This window comes from Theobroma cacao, chromosome 1, assembly GCF_053813885.1.
Source record: "Theobroma cacao isolate CCN51 chromosome 1, ASM5381388v1, whole genome shotgun sequence".
In the NCBI taxonomy this organism is placed as follows: domain Eukaryota; kingdom Viridiplantae; phylum Streptophyta; class Magnoliopsida; order Malvales; family Malvaceae; genus Theobroma; species Theobroma cacao.
Window position 1 is genome coordinate 12301296 of NC_142639.1, and position 22187 is coordinate 12323482.

At 30.1% G+C, this 22187-nt stretch overlaps 2 protein-coding genes across 2 annotated transcripts; both read right to left on the reverse strand.

Moving 5' to 3' along the window:
• Window positions 1–2989: 2989 nt before the first annotated feature.
• On the reverse strand, window positions 2990–3613 carry LOC18612374 (uncharacterized). The gene has a single exon (XM_018117269.2). It carries the CDS (start codon window positions 3611–3613, stop codon window positions 2990–2992), a length of 624 nt encoding a protein of 207 aa, XP_017972758.2.
• Window positions 3614–6675: 3062 nt separating this feature from the next.
• On the reverse strand, window positions 6676–9362 carry LOC18612375 (GDSL esterase/lipase At2g04570-like). The gene is made up of 3 exons (XM_007049145.3): window positions 8900–9362; window positions 8010–8499; window positions 6676–6982 (listed from the first exon to the last, which is right to left on the reverse strand). Exons 1-3 carry the CDS (start codon window positions 9266–9268, stop codon window positions 6789–6791), a joined length of 1053 nt encoding a protein of 350 aa, XP_007049207.1. The 5' UTR covers window positions 9269–9362; the 3' UTR covers window positions 6676–6788.
• Between the last annotated feature and the right edge of the window lie 12825 nt (window positions 9363–22187).

Genomic DNA, 22187 nt, shown 5'->3' on the forward strand with positions numbered 1-22187 from the left:
CAAGTTGATAATAATCATATATGTAACCATTTAGCCGATGGATCGATTAAAACTATAAAATATGTAAATGATCCACATGGTGGATGTATGGGTCTACATATATCACACTGAATATGTTCTAAAAATGTAAGAGATTCAATCCAAACTTTAGCTTGTGATAGTTTTATAATTAATTTGCCTTGAAAGCAAACAACATATAAGAATTCGTTAAATTGAAAAACCTTCTAATTTTTCAATAGATTACCACATGTACTTTCAATAATTTTTTGCATCACTGTTGATTTGAGATAACCCAACTGATCATGCCAAACATTACAATCATTAGTAAAATTTTGGTTTGCTATAATATAAATTTCGATCATTCTAATACTTTGTGTAGTATAATTCAGAGAACAAAACGAGTAATTTTTTCAACACATACTTCTTACCTGGGATAATAGATATAATATAAAATTATTCAGTGTTTCTTTTATTTGTTGTCTCAATATGATATCCATTCAAACAAATATCTTTAAAACTTAAAAAAAATTTTGAAACTTTGTAGAAAATAATGCATCTTTTCTTATAAACTTTGTTCCTTCAGATAGTAGAATATTGACTCTTCCGGAGCCTTCAATTAATCTTGTACTACTAGATATTGTATTGACATTGATTTCTTCCATTGTCAAGTAGAAAAAATATTTTTTATTTTTAAATATAGTATGCGTTGTAACATTATTTGCTAGACATATATTTGCATCATTGATCTGGGATCAAACCAGATGAACATTCATATTTTAAAATAAGATATATAGTAAGAAACTTGCAAATTAACATAAGAGAACATTAAATATAAAATTTATTATTAAAATGCATAATAAGAACATATCATTTAAATATAATGAGCACATATAAAAACATCTTTATGATAAAGTTATACTAAAATATAGCAACAAACTATTAAAAAATTTCATTTGTGGATGTTTTTATCTCCAATCAAATGATTAATTTCTTCTTTAGAGTGGATAAGAAAATTAGCAACATCCAAGTATGTTATATCAATTTGATCGTGATTCAAAACATTTTAAACAAAATTTGTTTCGATATATATTTTTCCTTTTTAGCTTTCAATGATGATTGATAAGGTTTAACAAGATATTTCGACGTACAACAAGTATGTAACCAATGACCTTTCATACCATATCAATAATATATATTTTTTATATTTCTTTCATTCCGTCAACTTTTGTTATTTTTTTGTATCTCTTATCCATTTTTGGTAGTTAAATGTATTTATCTACTTCTAACAATTAAATGTATCCATCCACTTCCGGTAGTTAAATATATCATTAGAATAATGATTAGCATAACCACCACGATTGTAATTATTATCCTCTTCCACCTTCATAACTATAATTAATAAATAATGTCGCATTCACCTCAGAAAATGAGCAAAATTCATGTTTTTTACTAATAACTCGTTATCTTAGTCAACCACAAAATGATATGAAGTCTATAATATAATAAACATTTATATATATATATTTATATATATATATATATATATTCATAACAAAAATTATTTTATAATTTATTAAGATTATCATCGTATTCTATATATATTAAGAAAAGAAATACTATATATGTTGATATCAAGTTTCACCTAAGTGTAAGTAAGAAAGCTTTGTAAGGATAAATTTTGAGTTTAGTAAAACTCTTTAGGTCATTTTGCTTTAACATATGATAGGTAACAGAAACTGATTGTGATCTAATTATCTTCTGTCAAAAGAATTCTTATGAGTATCATTTTCTTTTTCAACTTTGACATGTGACAAAATACTAGTTGTGGATTCATTTTCATCATTAAATTCTCTTCATGGAAACGAATTTGACACGAGGTTTTTTTTATTATAGCATGACGACGAAAAATTAAATTCTAATAAATAATTATAAGGAAAACAGTATAATATTTTTATTTTTGGTTATATATATATATATATATATATATATATATCATTGATTATGTTCTATAATTTTCTTTTAAGCATGTGAAAGTGAAATTAAGACCCTCACTCTTCTCCTCATTAATTAAGATTATAATGGGTCCTTATTTTCATGCATCTTAACCTGAAATGATGAAAATTATAGCTAAAGGTCTAAAGGTTGAAGCATGCACAACTCCTGATATTAAACCGCAGAAAGGGTAATTTCTTTGTCAAACAAAGAAATACGAAGATATTCAAGTCCCAAAACGCAAGCTCTTGTCGACGGTGGTTGATCAACATCGAAGAACATTGACTCTTGAAACTTTCAAACCAGAAACACTCAAATATACGTTGATACCAAATTCAACTTAAGCTCCAAAAATATTATATTTTTAGTCTCTAAACGTGGCACTCATCTGAAAATTACATATACTAAAATTTGTCTGAATATGTATCTAATAATTTTTCCAGAAATATTCCTTGCTGGCAATGTTGAGTCTTGGAATTATATCAAATCTTCCCATATCCTCTTTGACAACAAGACATACAAGCTGATATGCATAGAAGATGAGAACCTATTTTCTTTATCTATCTAATTTTATATGATATTGACCAACTGCTTGTTTCGTTTAACGTTTTAAGTAAACTGGTTGAGACCAAAAACTGATCATATTACACCTAGAAATAGGAAAAAAATTGCTACCCTTAATGCTATAATGATAGGAATGATGCTCAACCCAATTACCGGTAAACAACATTGAAGAGTCTTATAGATTGGAAAAAGTCTTACTTCAATTGGGAAAAAATAAAAAGGAAAGAGAAAAACAGAGCTACGTTGGATTACAACAGATTTCAGCACTTGGAAAAAATCAGTAGGAAGAAAGAAGAACAACCTACAGATCACACAGAGCATATCCACTCTTTTGATCGTCTTTTCTACATGGAGAATATGGCTAATCATGTACAGAAGGGAAAATTAAGGGGAAAAACGAAAGATAGAAGATATTGTTTTCTTAATCAAACAATTAATTTCTATTCCAAACTCCCCAAATACTGTCTTCAATGAAGCTTACAATCTTCCTGATAGAACCCCTTTCGAATTCTACTTCCCCTTCTTCACCACCACGGCAATTCATTTCCACAAATTTCAATTGCTCATTCAAGTTAACCAATTGCTTCCCAGAACTTCCCTGATCGTTTCCATGCTTGGCATCAGGAATACATATTCTCTTTCTCTTTCCTTTCTTGTTCTTCTTACCTTGTTTCTTCTCTTGGAACAACCCTTCCTCGTATGCCTCTATAATCTCATGTATCAGCTGACGGTTTGGGGATGTGTCCCAACGTGCCCAAAAACACATGTAACACCCAAAACAGTTGCATTTAAACATAGGATCATGCTCCTTGTTATCACCGCCAACATCAATTATACTCTTGCTTGTAGTTCCCCGGTGATTAGGGAAGTTGTTGTTGTTGGTGGCATAGAAGCTGCAACATGAGATGAGATAGGCCAATACTTCTTTGTCTTCGAGAGAGAGTGCGGTAGTGAGGCTGAGAATCGTAGTAGGAAGCAAGGACAAGTGATCGGTGATGGTTGGTGGTGGTGGTGGTGGTGAAGGGTGCACTTTGCCTTTGCTATAGAGCTTTTTCATGGTTGTTGGGGAATTTTTTTTTGGTGGTTTGGTTTCTACAAGGTGTTGGTCTTATGTTTTGGTTTTTGTGAATGTTATGACTTAAAAGAGTGTGCTTTGTTTGAACTTTGATTCTATGGAAGTCTCTTTAAAATTTCATTCCATTTTTGTATTTCTAAATTGGATGTTTGTGCGAAAAATTAGATAGCATTTGATTTACGCGCATCTAGAGCGTGGTTTAGTTTTACCTATATTATTCAAAAAAATAGGAGATAAATCACTTCAAATATATAATGTTAGAAAAATGAAAATAATTTTGTACTTGATCACACACACAAATATGTTATGGTAGACCGGAGATAAAATAACTTATTTAATACATTTTTAATAATTCACAAATATGTGATTTGCATTTATTTTAAAGTAATATTCTTTTTCATTTATTCAATAAAATAAATTCCGATAATGAGATTTACATTATATATTGACACTTTTAAAATATGGACATGTATCCAAGGTATTTTTTTATGAGATATATCAAGATATATATTGTAATCCGTTTCAATCAATATTATTTTGATTAAGTTATCTTCAATAATCGCATATGTTGAAGCTCTCAAAAGAGAAATATAAGGGAATGGATGGGAAGATAATATCAATACTTGTTTATTTTCAAGGTTGAAAACGTTTTGAATGGATGTATACATACCCACAAGTATGCAATAATGTTTAAAAATTTACATTTTAAGAAAATTCTATTAATTGATTGCAATATATATATATATATATATATATATATATCTTGTTGATGAAAAAATTTATCATCAAGAAAGTGCACTATACTCGCTTTTACCAATTTGAATGAGGGATTGTTGGGGGTGGAACTTGGAAACGTAGACTGAGTCGGGGCACTTTCATGTCCTACACGGTAAATATAAAAGACCAAAATCAATATGTGATATTGATTTGTCCATAATCACTCTCTCTCTATTCTATACGCAAATGAAACTTTAAGTCAAGAGTGCAATCACTTTCAAAGCATTGTGAATAGGCTTTAATTTGGCAGACCAAAGCCACTCATGTGCACCATATACACATCTCATCCTTGATTTTCTTAGTTTCTTCGACTAGTCCAAAAGAAACGGATGGTATACAAAGGACATGTTTTGTAGATGATTTGGACATTTAAATAAAGGCTTGAAGCATGTGACATTGTTTCCCTTACATATAACATAATCATTTTTCTTTTACTATTCCATAAAAAAAAAATATAAGGTATGTGATTTGATAGTCTTGCAATTTGCCCCATCCAATCATTAATTTGTTGTATGAACCTCCACCATTTCCCCCCTTTTTTAGGATTGAGGATAGGCTTATTTGTTTCTCTTCTTTATTCTAACTAATTGACAATTGATATTTCAATTTAATTAATATAAAAAATTTATACTTTTTTATCATTTAAAATTTAATTTAGTAAAAAATCAATAAATATTACAATAAATATAATTATTGAAAAGTGATTCAAAGCCATACTCGATTTAAATTTAGTTTATTAAACAAGTTAACAACTTGCACAAAATCTGTCAATAGCATTTTGGGCATTAATAGTATTTTATAATTGTGTAGGTTATCTTTTGTCCAAACCAGATATTTATGCCATAGAAAATCTTATGCTAAATAAATAAGAAACTTGAAATGACATACTGATTGTTAAGACTAATAAATTCGTTATTTTATTTTGAAAAAAACAACTTGAATCTTAATAGCTTGAAATCGAAACCAACTTAAAGCTAAACTAATTTGGTTACCAAAGGATCCAAAATCGAAATGACTTATTAGTTTAATGTAACATATGTACCCTCTTGTCGAGCCAAATCAAACTACGCAGACTCCTACCTTCATATAAATAGATAAGTATAAGTATACTTGTCAAAATAGGCTTGACCCATTGGGTCGGCTTATTTTTTATCAAATATGGGGTGAGTTGGGTCTAAAAATTTAGGTCCATATTTGAGTAGAGCCTAAATGGGCGAGCCCACTAAATCAGTGGGTTGGGGCAAGCCAACCCTGTGGGTTAAAAAAATAAATAATTTTAATTAATTTAATAATTTTATATATTTAATTATATAAAATTAATATTTTAATTATCAATAATATTATTTATTTTATATATTTTGATGTGTTTAACCTACACTTATCAAATTAATAATTTTAATTTATAAATAAAATCATAAAATAATTTTATTATAAAATTATAAAAGTAAATTTTTTTAAAAAAACTAAAAAATAGACTGACCCAACCCAGTCCATGGGCTAGCAAGGGATGGACTGAGTTGAGGTTTTCATCGTCCATATAAAAAATGAGCTAACCCGGCCCGGTTCATATTTTCTTAACCCATAAAAGCTTGGGCTGGGCTGAGCTGGGCCGGGTCAAGTCATATTGACAGCTCTAGGTATAAGTGATTTGTGCATTTGCTTATCCTCTATTTCATCGTTCTACTCATTCAAACTGGTTCCTTGCATGGTTTTGATTTCTTTGGGTAGGATACTTTAAAGATGTCCATGGGCCGAACTGTCAATGTTCAACAGTTTAAGTCAAGGCCTTGAAAAAGCAATGGATCTTAGTGCTGCCTCATCTATAGGCCCAATTTATAGATATATTAGTTAAATATATTTTGTATAAATATTATACTATTTCTTTCTGAATTAAATTTAAATAAATTAGATAGTATATAAAATAAAAACAAAAATTCTAGCCTAAGTGAACCATCTCTCCCTTCAGAGAGTATTTTTCCAAATCTTTATTAATTTTGATAATAAACTTATGGTTTATTGATGGTTTATAAAATTATAACTTTGATATAGTAAATCAAATATAAAGCTAAATATCGACATAAAGATAGTACTTTAATTGCTAGAATAAAATATTAACAGCTTAATTATACCTCATTGATGTTTAATTATTAATTCATTGATTTATTTGATTAATTAATATTTAAGTGACCATATAAGCGTTATTAATTAAAACCATGCATTTAACCCATATATATTGTTATTGAAGAGACATAATTAACAAGCCTACAGTAGTAACATGAAGATTTATTATGGAAATCACGTACTACATTATACAGAAAATTTGCCTTCAACATACTAAAATAGGCTTAATTTATAAGCTATTCATTAATTATCTGCCTTGTCAAAGAAACTTGGCTAGAGCAGTCTTCACCACGTGGTTGGCTATGATACCGTTGGTTTTCTCTGTAGGGTGGAAGGAATCCCAAAACACAAACTTGTCTGCGTCGGAGCATGTAAAAGGGTTAGTACGGCTGCATGCATAACCCATTTCAAACATCCCAGTCGCACAGCATGCCACCCCTGTAACCTCAAATCCTGCAACCGATCCAAAAACAATTAGACAACCTTCCTTTTTATGCTTTGGAGTTTATAATATATATTGTGTAGATTCTAAAACATTAGGGTTCTTTTTAATTCTCATTTTTTCTGCTTTTTATTCTTTATTTTTTACCTTTAAACAAGTTTACTAAGGATGAAGTTGAATATTAGACTTCGAAATTGAAGGGAGTAACAACTGCTTAACGCAAGTCTATTTTCCCTTTTTTTTTCTCTTAATTTTGTGGACTAAAATGACAAGATATTATATGAATTACCTAAAGTTATAGTTAAAAAAAGATGACAGAACTATTCATAAAAAACAAATAAGGTGAGAGAAAATGAGGAATTTGTCGTGTGTTAGCCTTTACAAGTTAATATGAAAAAGAAAAACCAAGACCATATTTGAATGAAAAATCACAGAACTTATGCTTCAAAGGAACACTTGAACTCTTAGAATTTAAGATCAATAATTTAGAGATTTATATTCGAATATGGGAAAAAATTTGTAAAATTATGAAAAAAAAATATTTTTTATTATGTAGTTCAAAATTATATATTTTAAAAAACAAAAATTAAAGAGAGCAATTAAAATTAGTACTTATTACTATGCACAAAGTTAACTTTTCAATTTAAAAAATTTTCAAAAATATATATTATTGTATGTATACCCATGCTGTTGGGGAAACTTTAGATAAAAAAAAAAAGTAGTCTCAAAGAAGACTTAATTAATACTAGTAGAACTCAAATTTATAGCTGAGAAGTCTTGAGTTCAAACTTCAATAAGAAGGAATGAGTGGAGCACCACCAGTACCCCTATTTCTGTATAAACATCTTACAATTCAGTGGAGGTGAGTTCAGGTGCACCAGCAGTAAGCGGTGTATTAAATGCAACAGTAACACCTAACTACCAAAGTAAAATTTAATTATCATGAACTGGTCGAGGTAGTTGGGGAGAAAAATGGTGCATGAAAGTCCACGGCACAACCAATAAAAGAGAAATTGACAATATAAGTCAATAACATACCGTAAGCTGCAGGCTTTCGTATGATCTCCAACAAGATGCCATAAGGATCTGAAAAGACCATGTCCATCCCATGGAACTCCTTGTTCTGCTTGATCACCAAGTCGTTCAATTTGACATTGAACTCGGCTGCCAAAATGTTGTAACTATCCACGCAATCACTTCCTCCCATATAATTACTGGTTCTCTCCAACGGCATGCACCCCATTGGAGGCAACCCTCCTAACGACATCTTCCGGGCTCCCAGATCGTAGAGTTCCTTGGTGAAATTTCCGGCAATCCCAACGAGGAAGTTTTCATATTCTCTGATGGTGTATTCGGATGATCGGCCTGGGATTGCGTAGTAGTTTTCGAGGAAGTCATTTGTTCCCACGCTTATCATGTATAATGCCTCTCTGATTACAGCGTTTGCTTTACGATCTCCAAGATAGTCTCGCAGTTTCATTTGATACTCCTTGTAGTACTCCAGTTCTTTCCGTAGAGGTATCACTGACTGCAATGCAAAGTATTCAAACTCGTTGAATAGATTGGTTATAAATGGTTTGATGACTTCACAACAATCAAAATTAAAATAATAAGGGTTTTTTTTTCTAACAAATAAAATCCCGAAATAAATAAATTGTTTAGGGTATGTACCGTCCTTTATAAAAGTACTAACACTTAAAATTAACAACGATGTAAGAGTTAATTTTTTTTTAAATCATTTACAGTCTAAATTAACAACTTATCAATTAAGTCAATTCTTTTTTGACAAGTTTTGGAGGCTTGAGAGTTATAGTTATAAATACACACCTAGTTGTCACATGGGAAGCGTACGTATAGTAGTATTTCGAATGTGAATACAAAGTGCTCTTTCTTGAAACAGAGAAAAGAGTAACTTGATGAAAACTTACAAGAACATTGGAAGTAGCATTGTCATAGCCGGTTCCAGCAGAAGCGAAGGTAACACCAGTGGCAAAATCTGATATGCTATATGCTGGGTCGAGGTAGGCAGGAATGACCGGTTTGAGCCCGAAAGCCTCTGAAACGAAGTCGGTTGCGATTTTGCCATTGGAGAACCTTCCTGTTGGACGGCCACCATTAAAATCACGACCATAAGGCTCAAAATTGCTCCTAGCAATCGTGGGAATATAATTGTTGTTCCCAGCATCAACTGATGAGTCTCCGAACACTATGATTGCTGGAATGTTTTTAGCCCTAATTTTTGCAGCCAACACCAAAAGTTGAAGGCAAAGGAGCCATAAGAAGTGTATCGATGCCATTTGCTTTCAACTTCTATATGCTTTCAAACAACTCTTACAAAATGTGAATGGAGAGGGCTAGCTCGCTTTCTTTTCCTTTTTCAATGAATTGGATGGAAGAAGGTTTTAATATGTATAAATATTGGTTGGATGGGGAGTAAATGAGAGAATTAAATCTTTGGGGAAATGTTGTTGGCAGATTTAATAGCTACCAAAAAAATGTGTTCTTAGATTATAAGATTATATATGTGTTGACGGCCAGGTCGGGTAAATAAGTCAAGCTTTTGGGACAAAGATTCTTCTTACTTTAGCTAAATTCTAGATCACAACAGACTAAATTAAACACATATCTGCAGCTCCGCAATGTTTTTTTTTTTTTTTTAAATAGAATCCATCTCGTGGCTGAGGCATGATAGCCCAGCTAATTTGCAATCATATTTCTTAAAGAAGTTCAAAGAGAAAAGGAAGAAAAAGAGAACCAACTTGTTGGTTAATGGGTTAATTAAGGGGGTCAGAATATTTGATTATAAGGGAAACATTTTCATCAACTAATTAGATACCATAAACGAAGTTAGTTATTAAGAAGAATGTTAGATAGGTCTTATATTTCCAATTGACATCACCAAATTAGAACAAAACCATTTTCAATCTAGAGATAATTAGTAAATTTGAGAGATTCAAAATTAATTAATTAAATATGGGAACTTTTACTTTATTGACTTTGCTTTCTCAATAATGGTCATACTAATTTTTTTTTTCTCTCTCCAGAATTAAAGTTTAGCAAGACAAAACTACAAAGCTGAAAGGTACACTCAATGTCAAGGCTATCTACTCTCGTAGGAACAGGTAAGGTGTAATCGAGCTGGGGGAAGCTGCTCTAATGAAAGGTTGGAGCTTAGCTTAATTACACTACACGATTGTGGAAAGTAGGCTGTGAAATGCAAGGAAGTAAGATGTAAAACTTTTTTTTTTTGAAAAGTAAAAGCAAGGATATTATTTATGAACAAAGGTCAAAAAACCTACAATATCATAGGTACAAAGAGCTTAGCAGAGAAGACCCTTGTGCAAATGTCCTGAATAAAAAAAAAAAAATCCTAACAGTGGAGGATAGGAGCATATAGATGACAATTAGAAGCAATTTAAAATTCATAAGCAACTTGCTCAAAACAGAGCGCATGAAGTACTTTGCAGGGACAGCTCAATAATTTTGAAAGGGGATATTTTTAAAAATAATCTTTATAGATAAAATATTTTTAAAGATAATTTTTTTTAAAGTTTTAATTAGTTTTAACCAAATTAGACAAAATTACCTTTAATGAAATTACATGTCATAATGTTACACGCTATGTAAAAAAATATGTTACACATCATGGTTAAGTTGTTACATGCCATGTATAAAAATATGTGACACGACATGGTTATATTGCTACATGTCATGGTTAGATTGTTACACACCATGTACAAAAACATGTGACACGTTATGGTTAGGTTGTTATACGCCATATACAAAAACATGTAACATGCTATGGTTAGGTTGTTACACGCTATATTAAAATAAAAATATTATTGTTACACGTCATGTTAAAAAAATATTATTGTTACACATCATATTCAAAAATATTTTGTTACACTTTAATACCTAAAATGTTGTTGTTGCTTACGAACCAAAATTTTAAATCTTCTCAACTCTCTTCATTTCTTTGTTTTTTTTGACAATTTGACATCGATTAAAGTGTTTCTAACATGTTTTCAGAAATCAAAACACAAATTTTCTTATCTAAAATACCTATTTCGACTAAAAAAAATTATTTTGAAAATCTAGATTTATAAATTTCAAAATTTTGAGTTTATTAGTGTCTAGGTCCCGAATTGATCCAATTAAAAACTATTTCAAACATCTGTGATCATTTATACTATTTTAGTTTTATCCAAAATACCTAAAAATCAAAATTTCCAAATAGCCATCTACCCAAGCACATCAAAACCATCGCTTGGTGTCTTGAAAGCGCAGGAAAGAGAAATTTGAAAACACGGGAGAGAGAAATCAGGAGCATAGCAGACGAATGCCGAAGAGAGAAATCGATAAAATTAGAGAGAGTGGGATGGTGAGAGAGAGAAATCGAAAGCACAAATGGGGAGAAATTGTGATGAATAGTTTAATTTATTTGAAATAGTTTTAAGGGTATTTTTGTCAAGTTATGGCTAAATATGGCTAAAAACAGTTAAATTTATTTTGATGGTTATTTTTGAAATGCCATTTTCCTCATAATTTCCTCTTTTGAAAGTATAAAGTTAAATATTCAAATGAGATCTTTTTTATTGAAATTAAGAAAAAAATTTTATGAAAATTTTATTCTTCTAGATTTTTGAGATACAAAATCTCTAATTAAACTTTTATAATCAAGTTCTTCTAATATTTCTTTTTAAATTCATAATATAACCAATCCATTTAATCTTTCTAGAGACATTGTTGATCTTAAATAAGATTTTATTAATTTTAATTTTGAAAAACTTCTTTATGCTAAAGCAACACTTATTGAAATTGTTAATATTATTCTAAAAGCAATATATGCATTTGAAAAAAAATCGCATCTTTTTATGTGATTAAGTATATTGATTGTACTATTACCTTTCATTTGTATAATTTCTTTTAAAGTTTCTAGCTCTAAAAATAAAAAAAAATGTTGTTAGAAAAAATTAAATACATATTACCATTAGTTGATTGGAATTGGAGAAATAGATGAGAAAAAAATAACTGTTAAAGATTAAATACATATTATCGCTAGTAGATTGGAAATAAAAAAAATAGTCGAATTAGTAGCATTGTAGGAATTGGAAAGTGATAAAAAATTTAGATTTATTAGGTATATAATTAGTGAAGTGAGAGAGTATGTTATTTTATTAATTATCTTTTGATTTTTACATATTTTCAATAAGAAATAGATAAATAGTTTGAGAATTAATAAGAATGTGGAAGTGAGAAAAAATAGATATTTATTAGACATGAGAGAATAGATAGATATTTTATTAATTATTTTAATTATTATATATTTTTAATATAATTAATTATATTATTATTATAAAATTATAGAACCTCCTTAAATTTAAGGCCTAAAGCTCTTCCATTGATGGCTTTACCACCACCCAGTACTCTAGATCTTACTAGTGCAATGAGCAATCCAAAAATAAAAAAAAAAGTAGTGTAGATGCTAGCTAATTAGCCATAACCCAACAAAGAACGAACAAAGGTAGTGTGCAGTTGCCAAAGGCCAATGAACACAACACTGTAAAGAAAGGAGAGAGGTGGCTGAAGATAGGGGAAAAGTAGAATCATGCTGGCAAGAGAGAATGCTCTCACCCCAACTTTAGCTAGGAGGTCAATAGTTCTATTAGCTTCTTTTTGAATATGGACAACTTGCCACTTCTTCACCTTTTGTTTTAAAAATTTTCAGTTAGTTATTAACATTGTTAAGATCCCATGAGACTTTTGTCAGGTTATTGTAACAATTCACTACATTAATCGAATTGCTCTCTATCAATAGGATATGAGATGAATTCCTCGTTGAATCCACAAAAATAGCAAAAACTTCCCTAATGGTTGAGAATTCAATGTAATTAGAATCAGTAATACCAATGAACTTAGAAAACATACTGAAGATGTTACCTGTTTTATCTCGAAGTAATTCTCCAATGCCCATTAGGCCACGCTTCCCCAAGGCTAAGCCTTTCACATCGACTTTCAACCATCTAAGTGGGGTCTACATGAAACCAAGTCCATTCTTCTTATTTTAATGGTAGCCTTAACCTCCACAAGGTGGGGACCAAAAAATGTCATCCATTGATACGTAATTTGGCCTTTTCAATTCACTTGGCACCACCACACTAATATGACACGAACAAGATAAAAAAGTTGCGACAAATCAAACTCTTTACTATTGAATACCACCTGGTTCTTGAACAACCAAATCAACCAAATCACCACGTAGAATAGCATCCTTCATGCTTTCATATTTATTAACAAGAAGTTCATGTTGTCATGTGTTAGTATAATAAGTTCAATCTGAATATTTTCAAGAGGGAATGAATTGGAATATTTTGAAATTTCTTTTCAAATTTAAGAAAAATAAAATTTTTTTAAATCAAGTCTCTTTTTAGAATCGAGCAAATCAATCAAATTTTTTGTGGAGAAAAAAAAGCTGAGAACACAAATGAATTTGTGAAGAATAGAAGAGAAAACAACACAAGAGTTTTTATAAAGGTTCAGTTTCTTGCTTATGTCATTTCCCTTAGATTTATTAAGAAATTTAAAATCCACTATTGAAATGAAAAACAATACATTGCCTTTTATGGATCAAGCACAACCTTACAGTGTAATGCCTTTTATGGATTAAACATAACCACTCTATCTTTTACTTTGATTGAGGTATAACCACTCAAACACTACCTTTTCAATTGGTTAAGGTATAACCACTCACAAATATATAATAAATGAGATATGTGCAATTAGAATGCCTTTTGGACGCTGTATAGCAAATTAAGTACAATGTTTAGTAAGGAAGAAAAATAAGAATTGAAGGCTCAATAAATGATACAATAGAAGACTTAAATGCTTGGAGAGGGGAATAAAGAGTATTGAATGATTGTAGTTGAATTTTTCTTTTAAAAATGTGTTTTAAAATCTTCCAACCTTCATAAATATGGTGGGAGTTGGTATTTATAGTTACTGAAGCTTATTGAGGTAGTTGAAGGTGCATTTAATGCAAAAATAGCCATTTTTCTTTTCATTATAGGCTCTAACGGTCACCATTTATCGATAGATATGGAGATTGATCGATAGATTGCCTTTTTTAATTTCAAATTCATGCTTATCTATCGATAGATGGAAGCATATATCAATAAATACAAGTTAGAGGCTTTTTGGAGTGTTTTCGGGTGGCTATCTATTAATAGATGCTACATATCTATCGATAGATGTTCATAGTTTTTGAAATCCAATCACTAGCACAAACAATTATCGATAGATGAGCTTATCTATGTATATGAACAAAAGTTACGTTGAAGTGTTTAAGTACTTGTTTATTTACTTTTCTTACTTTGAATCTTGAATGTATATGTCACACTTTTGAATAGGTGTGTTCCTACTATTGAGGTGGACATTTGCGACAGGAGTCATTATTGTAAGAACTCCAATTACATCTACAACATTATTATACATAAACATGAACATGCAAGTTAGATAATAGATTATAAAATATAGTTTTATCATTAAGTTTTTTAATAGTAGTACCCATCAACACTTTTTTCTGGTATATCTTGTCATGGAGAGCTTTGTAATTTACAAAGTTAAAATGGTAAGAAGGATATACAGTCTTATCTTCATGAACTTGTTTGACTTTTGTTATCCTTGATAGAACAATTATTAACTTTCCAGGCAAAACATTGAAGTTGTTTTTGGATTTCATGATTCGAAACTTGTCAATCAAGTATAGACCACCTTCCTTTAGTATAGGTGCAAAGTGTGGTGCATCTAAACCTCTAATCATCACTTGTGTGACAGTTTTTTGTCATTCGATAGAACAACTTATGGTTGGTTTTATATTAATTTATAATTGTACAAATATTTGTAATATAATGAAACTAAAGTTATTTTACAATTTACCTTCTCGTCAGCAACTAAAAAGTCAAGGCTTAGTAAATTCTCAAGATTATCTAGTGTTGTGAATTGCCATATCCTTAGCACCTTGACCTTTATGACACTTGGTGGTTTGAAGAGTTGCAAATTAGTCAGATATTGCTGGTTCATTTGTAACTGATCAAGGACATTAAATAAATTAGCTTTATTGAATGTTAAATGTTTGTAGAAAATAAAAGATTCCATTCATGCAAGTTTTTGCATTTGAATGTGTAGAAATATTGCAAAGTAAAATCTCAAATATTAAGTAGATTTAAGAATTATAAACAAAGAAAATGTACAGTACAAAAGAATTCAGTTCAAGCAAAAGGAAATGAGAAAGACTAAGAAATACAACACAATTTAATCAAGTAATAGAATCTATCAATTATTAGTGCACAGTACAAAAAAAGTTAGTTCAAGTAAAAGGAAATAAGAAAGAGTAAGAAAATACAATACAATTTAATTAAGCAAAACAATCAATGCATTATTACTAATATTTGTTTATACAAAGTAATAATTTTTCTAGCAAAGAAAGAAATCACAATAACCTGTTTGGAGATTCTCAAAAATTTCTCTGTAAATTATGTTTTTCGTCATTTAAAACAATGATCTTCAAGCCTTGTTGTGATGTTACTCTTGATAAGGCTACATACAACTGACCATGTGTAAACGCAGGTTTTGGTAAATATAAACCAACAATATCTAAAGTTTGCCCTTGACTTTTATTTATTGTCATGCTATAAGATAGCCTAATTGGAAATTTTTTCCTTTGAAATACAAAGGCCATTTCCTTTGTTTGACTATCATGACAATTCTCGGAATGAATACTATACTATTTGGAAAACATCTTAATATAAATTTTCCTTTTATGACATTACTACTTAATTTGGTAATCAAAATCCTAGTTCCATTGCACAGATCAAAATTCTGGTTTATGTTTCTTAACAGCGTCACAACTGTACTTACCTTCAGATTGAGTTCATGATTTGGAATACTTGGAAAGTTAAGTGAGTTTAAGAATTCTATTGAATATAACAGTTCATGTTTCTTGGAATGATCATAAGCTTTTGATATTTGATCAATGCTATAATACGACTTCAATGTACTTCGAATCAAATCAAGCCAATATGAGTTTATCAAATCGACAATTTCATTATATGGAGGAATGATTGACCTTTGTCTCAAATAACCTAGATTTGCAAAATTATATTTAAGATTAGCATACACTGCTAAGACAATAGTCTTTACTGGATTTTCACTAAAAGGTAATAACAAATCTTTAGGCAACTTTATCCATGATGGCTCTTCTTCACCCTCATAGGAAGAAGCCTTAATTTTCCCATCTTTTATATCTAATAACCATTGAGTAAAAGTAGAAATTTCTAACTTGGTCTTTTCATCAAGATAAGGTTGTAAAAGTTTCATGTTTGTTTTCAATTGATATATGCAACAATGTTTCTATAATAAAGATGGGCTTATTGATTCGTTAACTACTTTTGATCTTGTTCCAGCTTCTATCATAGGCAAAATTTGTCTGAAATCTCTTCCTAACAATATTGTCTTTCCACCAAAAGGTTTGTCACCACTGTTAGTATCACTGTTACTAAGTAGATCTCGTAAACTTTTGTCCAAAGCCTCAAAAGAATATCTGTGCACCATAGGACCTTCATCCTAAACAATAAGACTAGTATTCTCAATCAAACTAGCAAGATGTGTACTTTTCTTTATTTGACATGTTGAACACTCTTTAATATTTAATGGTATCTTGAATGTAGAATGTGTTGTCCTTCCTCCTAGCAATAATAAAGATGCAATTCCAAATGAAGCAAATAACAAGCACAATTCTTCTTGTAGATCTAATTCTTGATATTATTGTATTCCATAAGTATGTCTTCCTTGTTCCACCATGTCTATACACAAACAACATCTATCCCCTTACAATTTTCTATAGATCCTTTAACAACTTCATATATATGTAACTACCCCATATTCAGATTTGATAAGAAAATAAATGCACTTGTTGTTGTTAATGTAAGTCATATTTCAACTCTTCATGAATTAGTCTGTTATCCATAACATACATTGAACCTTCTTTTGGTGTTGGCAGGTTAAAATCTAAAAGTGAACTACAAATTCTATTGAAAATTTGCTTAAGAGCTACTAACATATAGTTTTTGAGATCTCTATGTGGAATTTCATAATGATCAACTCCAAAAGCTTGCTTTAATCTATATTCAATATCTTCACTAAGTAATTTCCAACTCTGTTCCCACAGTTTCAATGGATCTCTAACTTAACAATACATAATGATTGTAACAAATAGTTCTCCTAGATGTTCACTTGTTGCCCATTCTAAAGCTTGTCCAATTGCATCAATCCATTCATGATCATCCCCAAGAAGACCTAATGCCTCACACACTGCTTGAATGGAGGGTATACCACACTTTCTATTGTCTTTATTTATTCAAAATTTCTTAGACCTTTGACAACATTTAACAGCATTATCATGAAATAGAGCTTACTTGCTGCTAGACGAATATAAGTGATCCTCCCAATTGATTTACCTCTTTTTCATTTTTTCCATATTGTCTCAAACTTTGACTAAACCCATTTTATCGGAAAGTCAACATAAATGCATCTTCTTGCTTCTTCACATAGTTGATTTGTTTGAAACCACTCTATTAGCATTGTTTTTCTTACATTTGGTCTTTGGATCACTCTGGACAAATCATTAGTCTCATTGAAACATACATTTTGTTCTTCTGGTAAATGAATGATTAATTTTTCCATTGTAGGTTGATGATGATGTATGTTGATAAATACCGATAATCTAAGTACTTTTTAACTTCATCAAAACTTCTATTTGCATCATTCTCATGTCTATCAATATTTAATATACCATTCAAAATCACAACCCTTGATCTGTTTGGACCCTTATTAATATACTTGAATAAGTACTTTATGGCCCTTGACTGACTGTATAGTTCCACATTAACATGAACTTGATATTTAACAACTAAATCTACATTATGAGGAACAACAAACCTATTGTCCAATTCCACACCATTTTTCACAATAACAACTTGTCTATTGTTTCTCTTCTACTATAAAGAGCAAATCCATCCTCATTAACCCTAGTTTCAGACTGATACTTCTTCAAAAAAAATTTAAAACATTAACCTTTGACCATACATGGAAAAGAAGGATTTAGAGTGTCGCACGGTCCATGAATCATGAAGTTTGTCACAACTTGATACCCAATGGGATCATCATTTTTACTTGGTATCTCAATTGATATAATTTTATTCACATCATTTCCTTTTCTACACTTTGCAGTAGCATCTAACCAAAGTAGTATGTGAACATGTGGAAGGCCAAGTTTCTGAAATTCAATTGTACATGTCACTATTTCACATGGAAAGAAAAAAAAAATTGTTAGTTATATACAATGATTAAAACATAATAATATTTATAATTAAAAGAATATTTAATACATAAAACAAATAAAAAAATGTACCTCTACACGTTGGTCCAAAATGTTTTTTCTTAAGCAAATCATCCATAAAATAACGTATTTTTAACTTAAACACTCTTGAAACAATATCAGGTCTGTCTTGTGCTTGTTGATCAGGTGTGATAGATAAAGCTTCATTAATTTCTGACCATTTTGCGTTACAGGTAAATGTGATGAACAAATTTTCACAACAATAATATCGACAAATAGCCATTGCATCCTGATAATTTTGTAATAAATATTGAGCACTCCCAGTAAACATTGTAGGCAAAACCCGTTTACCTACTATATTACCTTGTACATCACCTTTCGAAACAACATTTTTCAACCCTTTATGAACTTCAAATCTTAGACTTTTTTTATTATTCCTTATAAATTGTAACCGCATCTCTTCAACTGTGGACAAAGCATGAACAATAAATTGTTGAAACAATCTACCACTTCTTAATAACGTACTATTTGTAGGATTTTACTGTTGAATTACATAAGCATAATATTTTCTAATTGTAACTTGCTTCGCAAGGGAATCAACATAACTAATATCTAGCATATATCCACCCTCCCTATAAGGAAATAACAAAGGGTACTGCATTGCCATTAAAGAGGGATGAAGCTCACTTATTCATTTAAGACCATTAGTTCTGCGCTCAACAATAATATCGCAATGGCTATTTGATTGTCTTATATCCCTAACAATCAATCTAGCAACTTCTGATCCATTAGCAATTGCATAAGTTCTATCACAATCATTGTCAGATCTAATTAATTTTAGCCAAATAGAAGTATTATCCAATTCTCTAAACTATCTCTTGCTGTTCTAAACATTTTAATTATTTCATTAGTTTCATTAAGGGTTTTAATTAAACCTTCTATTATAGATCTAACTATAACATTACTGAATTTTACATGTGTAAAAATAGACATTCTATTTGAAATCTCATTTTCTGTATCATATATATAAAGCTGTGCAAATTTTGGTATGTGGCCTAATGTAAGAAGTAAGGAACCAATTCAATGATGGTTTTATCCATTTATTTTAAAGATATATAGACTTGGAGTACTATTTTCATTGTTATCTATTCTACCTCCTATGGATGTAAATTGAAACATAGAATTGTAAATGGTAACGTTTTCTTTAGAATGACTATTCTTGTACCATCTTGCATACTTTAACGAAGAGTTTAAAAAAATAGGTGTACATCAAAACAAAGGTAATCGAATGGTACCTTATTGATGGCATGATGTACATGTACAAAAACTTGTAGTCTGAGTTGTATCAACTCTTTCTTCATACCACATTATAATAACACAAAAAGGACAAATACAATTTGATCCTCAAAAGCTAAAGACTGTGTTGCATCTTTTTATTGTGCTGAAACAAAATAGTAAACTACCAATCATAAAAATTGTAGAACTAATTGCTCTAACTTAAATTTGCTAAAATTTAAACATCACTTACTTGTATGTCCATTATACCTTAACTCATTTGATGTTTCAATGCCACTTTGAAGCTATTCAACGTCAGAATTAATAATTCTACGACTATCTTTATGTTTTGCAAAGAAACGAAAAACATAAATTGGCAAATACCAACGGTACTAAACATTCTTTTAACAACTATCAAACAATTGCATATCTTAAGCCCATCATACCTTGAATGTTATTTCCTGCCTCGCTACCACTAGTTGAAGCAAAGTCCATTGTAAATTGATGATGCGTAATAGGCACATCATACGAACTTTTAAAGTCAAAATTACATCTTCTTATAGTTTCTGCTAACAGATTATGCATAATTGGAATATCATATAAATTTTCAAAATCAAAATTATATGTTCCGTCAACATACTCACAATTGATTGAACTGTGATTGTTCAAATCATAATCAACAGTTTCACAGTTAACATGTCGATAACATTCCTATCCTTACTACAAATGAATGGCCCATACTGATTGTGAATTCTCAACAATAAAGTAAAGGAACATCGTAAAGCTCATAAGAAGAAACATCACTATAATTTGAATGATTAGTAATTTGTATATATCTTGTTCTTTTCCTCATAGCTTCATTTGGCATTGCATCTATACAATATACACAACATACAATTTAAATTTACGAAACCTATATATTAATTTAATATCTCCTACCCTCAATAGTTGACTTATAAGTACCAAAAGAGAAAATTATTCTTACTATCTAAGTACAAAGTAAATATTTTTCAAGAAACGAAAAATAAACCATAAGTATCTTAACAATTTATTGTACATACTTGTCTGCATAAACAAAATACACAAAAGGGGAAGAATAGCAATAAAATTTCTATCAAAGTAACAAAGCAATGAGAATATAATAAAATAACCTAAAGAGAAAAAAATAAAAAAAAATGGGAAGTTATTTATAAATATTGTAAACTCACAAGTAAACAAATATATCCAATTTCAAATGACTGAAAACTCCAAGCATAGAATTCAATAACATGAATGACCAAATTTGAGCACCTGAAACAATAAAAGAAAACATTACAATTAAGTAATAGACAATCAAACAATTTCAAATCAAACTGAAATAAAACTAAAGAACAAAATGCTAAAATCAAACACAAAATTTTAAACCAAGTAGAAGATGTCATTGTTTTCTTGATATGGCTAAAAAGAGAATAGAAAAGTAAAATGATAACAAAAGCTAACAACACAACTAAACACTGTAACATTAAACCCTAAACCATACCTTAAACCACAGAAAAATAAAAAACACCAAATCAAAGAATGATAAAATAAAAGGAAAATAAAAAGTAATCATAAGGAGAAAATATCACCTGATAAACTAATCAACGAAAATAGCCTAGAGTAGAGAAAAAAGAATAACAAAACCTTACAACACATACTAAAACCCTGGACCATACCCTAAACCACAGGAAACCAAAAAACACCAAATCAGATAATGGTAAAATAAAAGGAAAAAAATGTAATCATAAGGAGAAACTATCACCTGATAAATCAATCAAGAAAGAGAGCCTAGAACAGAGAAGAAAGAAAACCTTAAATCATCTAAGAATACTTTGCAAACTAATATACAAATGTTTTTGTACTTTTTTAGAAGAGGAAAAAAAAGAACCGGTCATAGAGCTATAAAGGCAAGTAAGCAGTTAATAGACTTTTTGAGAAAAGGAATAGAAAGGATCAATTATCATGCAGTGAACCCAAGCAATCGATTAATAAAGTTCTTTAGAATACAAAGTCAAATCAGGAGACAAATCACTGACATGTTCTTTTTTTTTTTTTACATTAATATGTGCAAAATGACATCATTTTCAAACAGTAAGCAAACCCTAAAACCATCAATCTTACAACCAACTTTATCGACTAAAAATGATGACCAGCAACTAGCAACAAACCGACCACCTCAATCAAACTTTAAAACAAAACCCTAAACGCATCATTAAAACAACTGCCTTCTTCTTGTAACTTTTACGACCAACACCTACCTGGCAAACCTGATAACCCATCATCCTCAATCCTCTTCCCTCTTTTCTTCTCCTAACCAATTTTGTTCAACAAAAAACCAAACCCATCCTTCCACAAATAAATAGAACCCCAAATACCATGTTTTTTCCCATCCAACCCCACTAGCCACCCTTCTAAAGCCCTTCCTTCCTCTATCCTCCTCCCTCTTTCTTTGTTTCTTCCATTCAATTAAAGTACTTAATAACCAAAAAAGTAAAAAAAAAAAAGTGACAGCAAAGGAACCAAAAGAT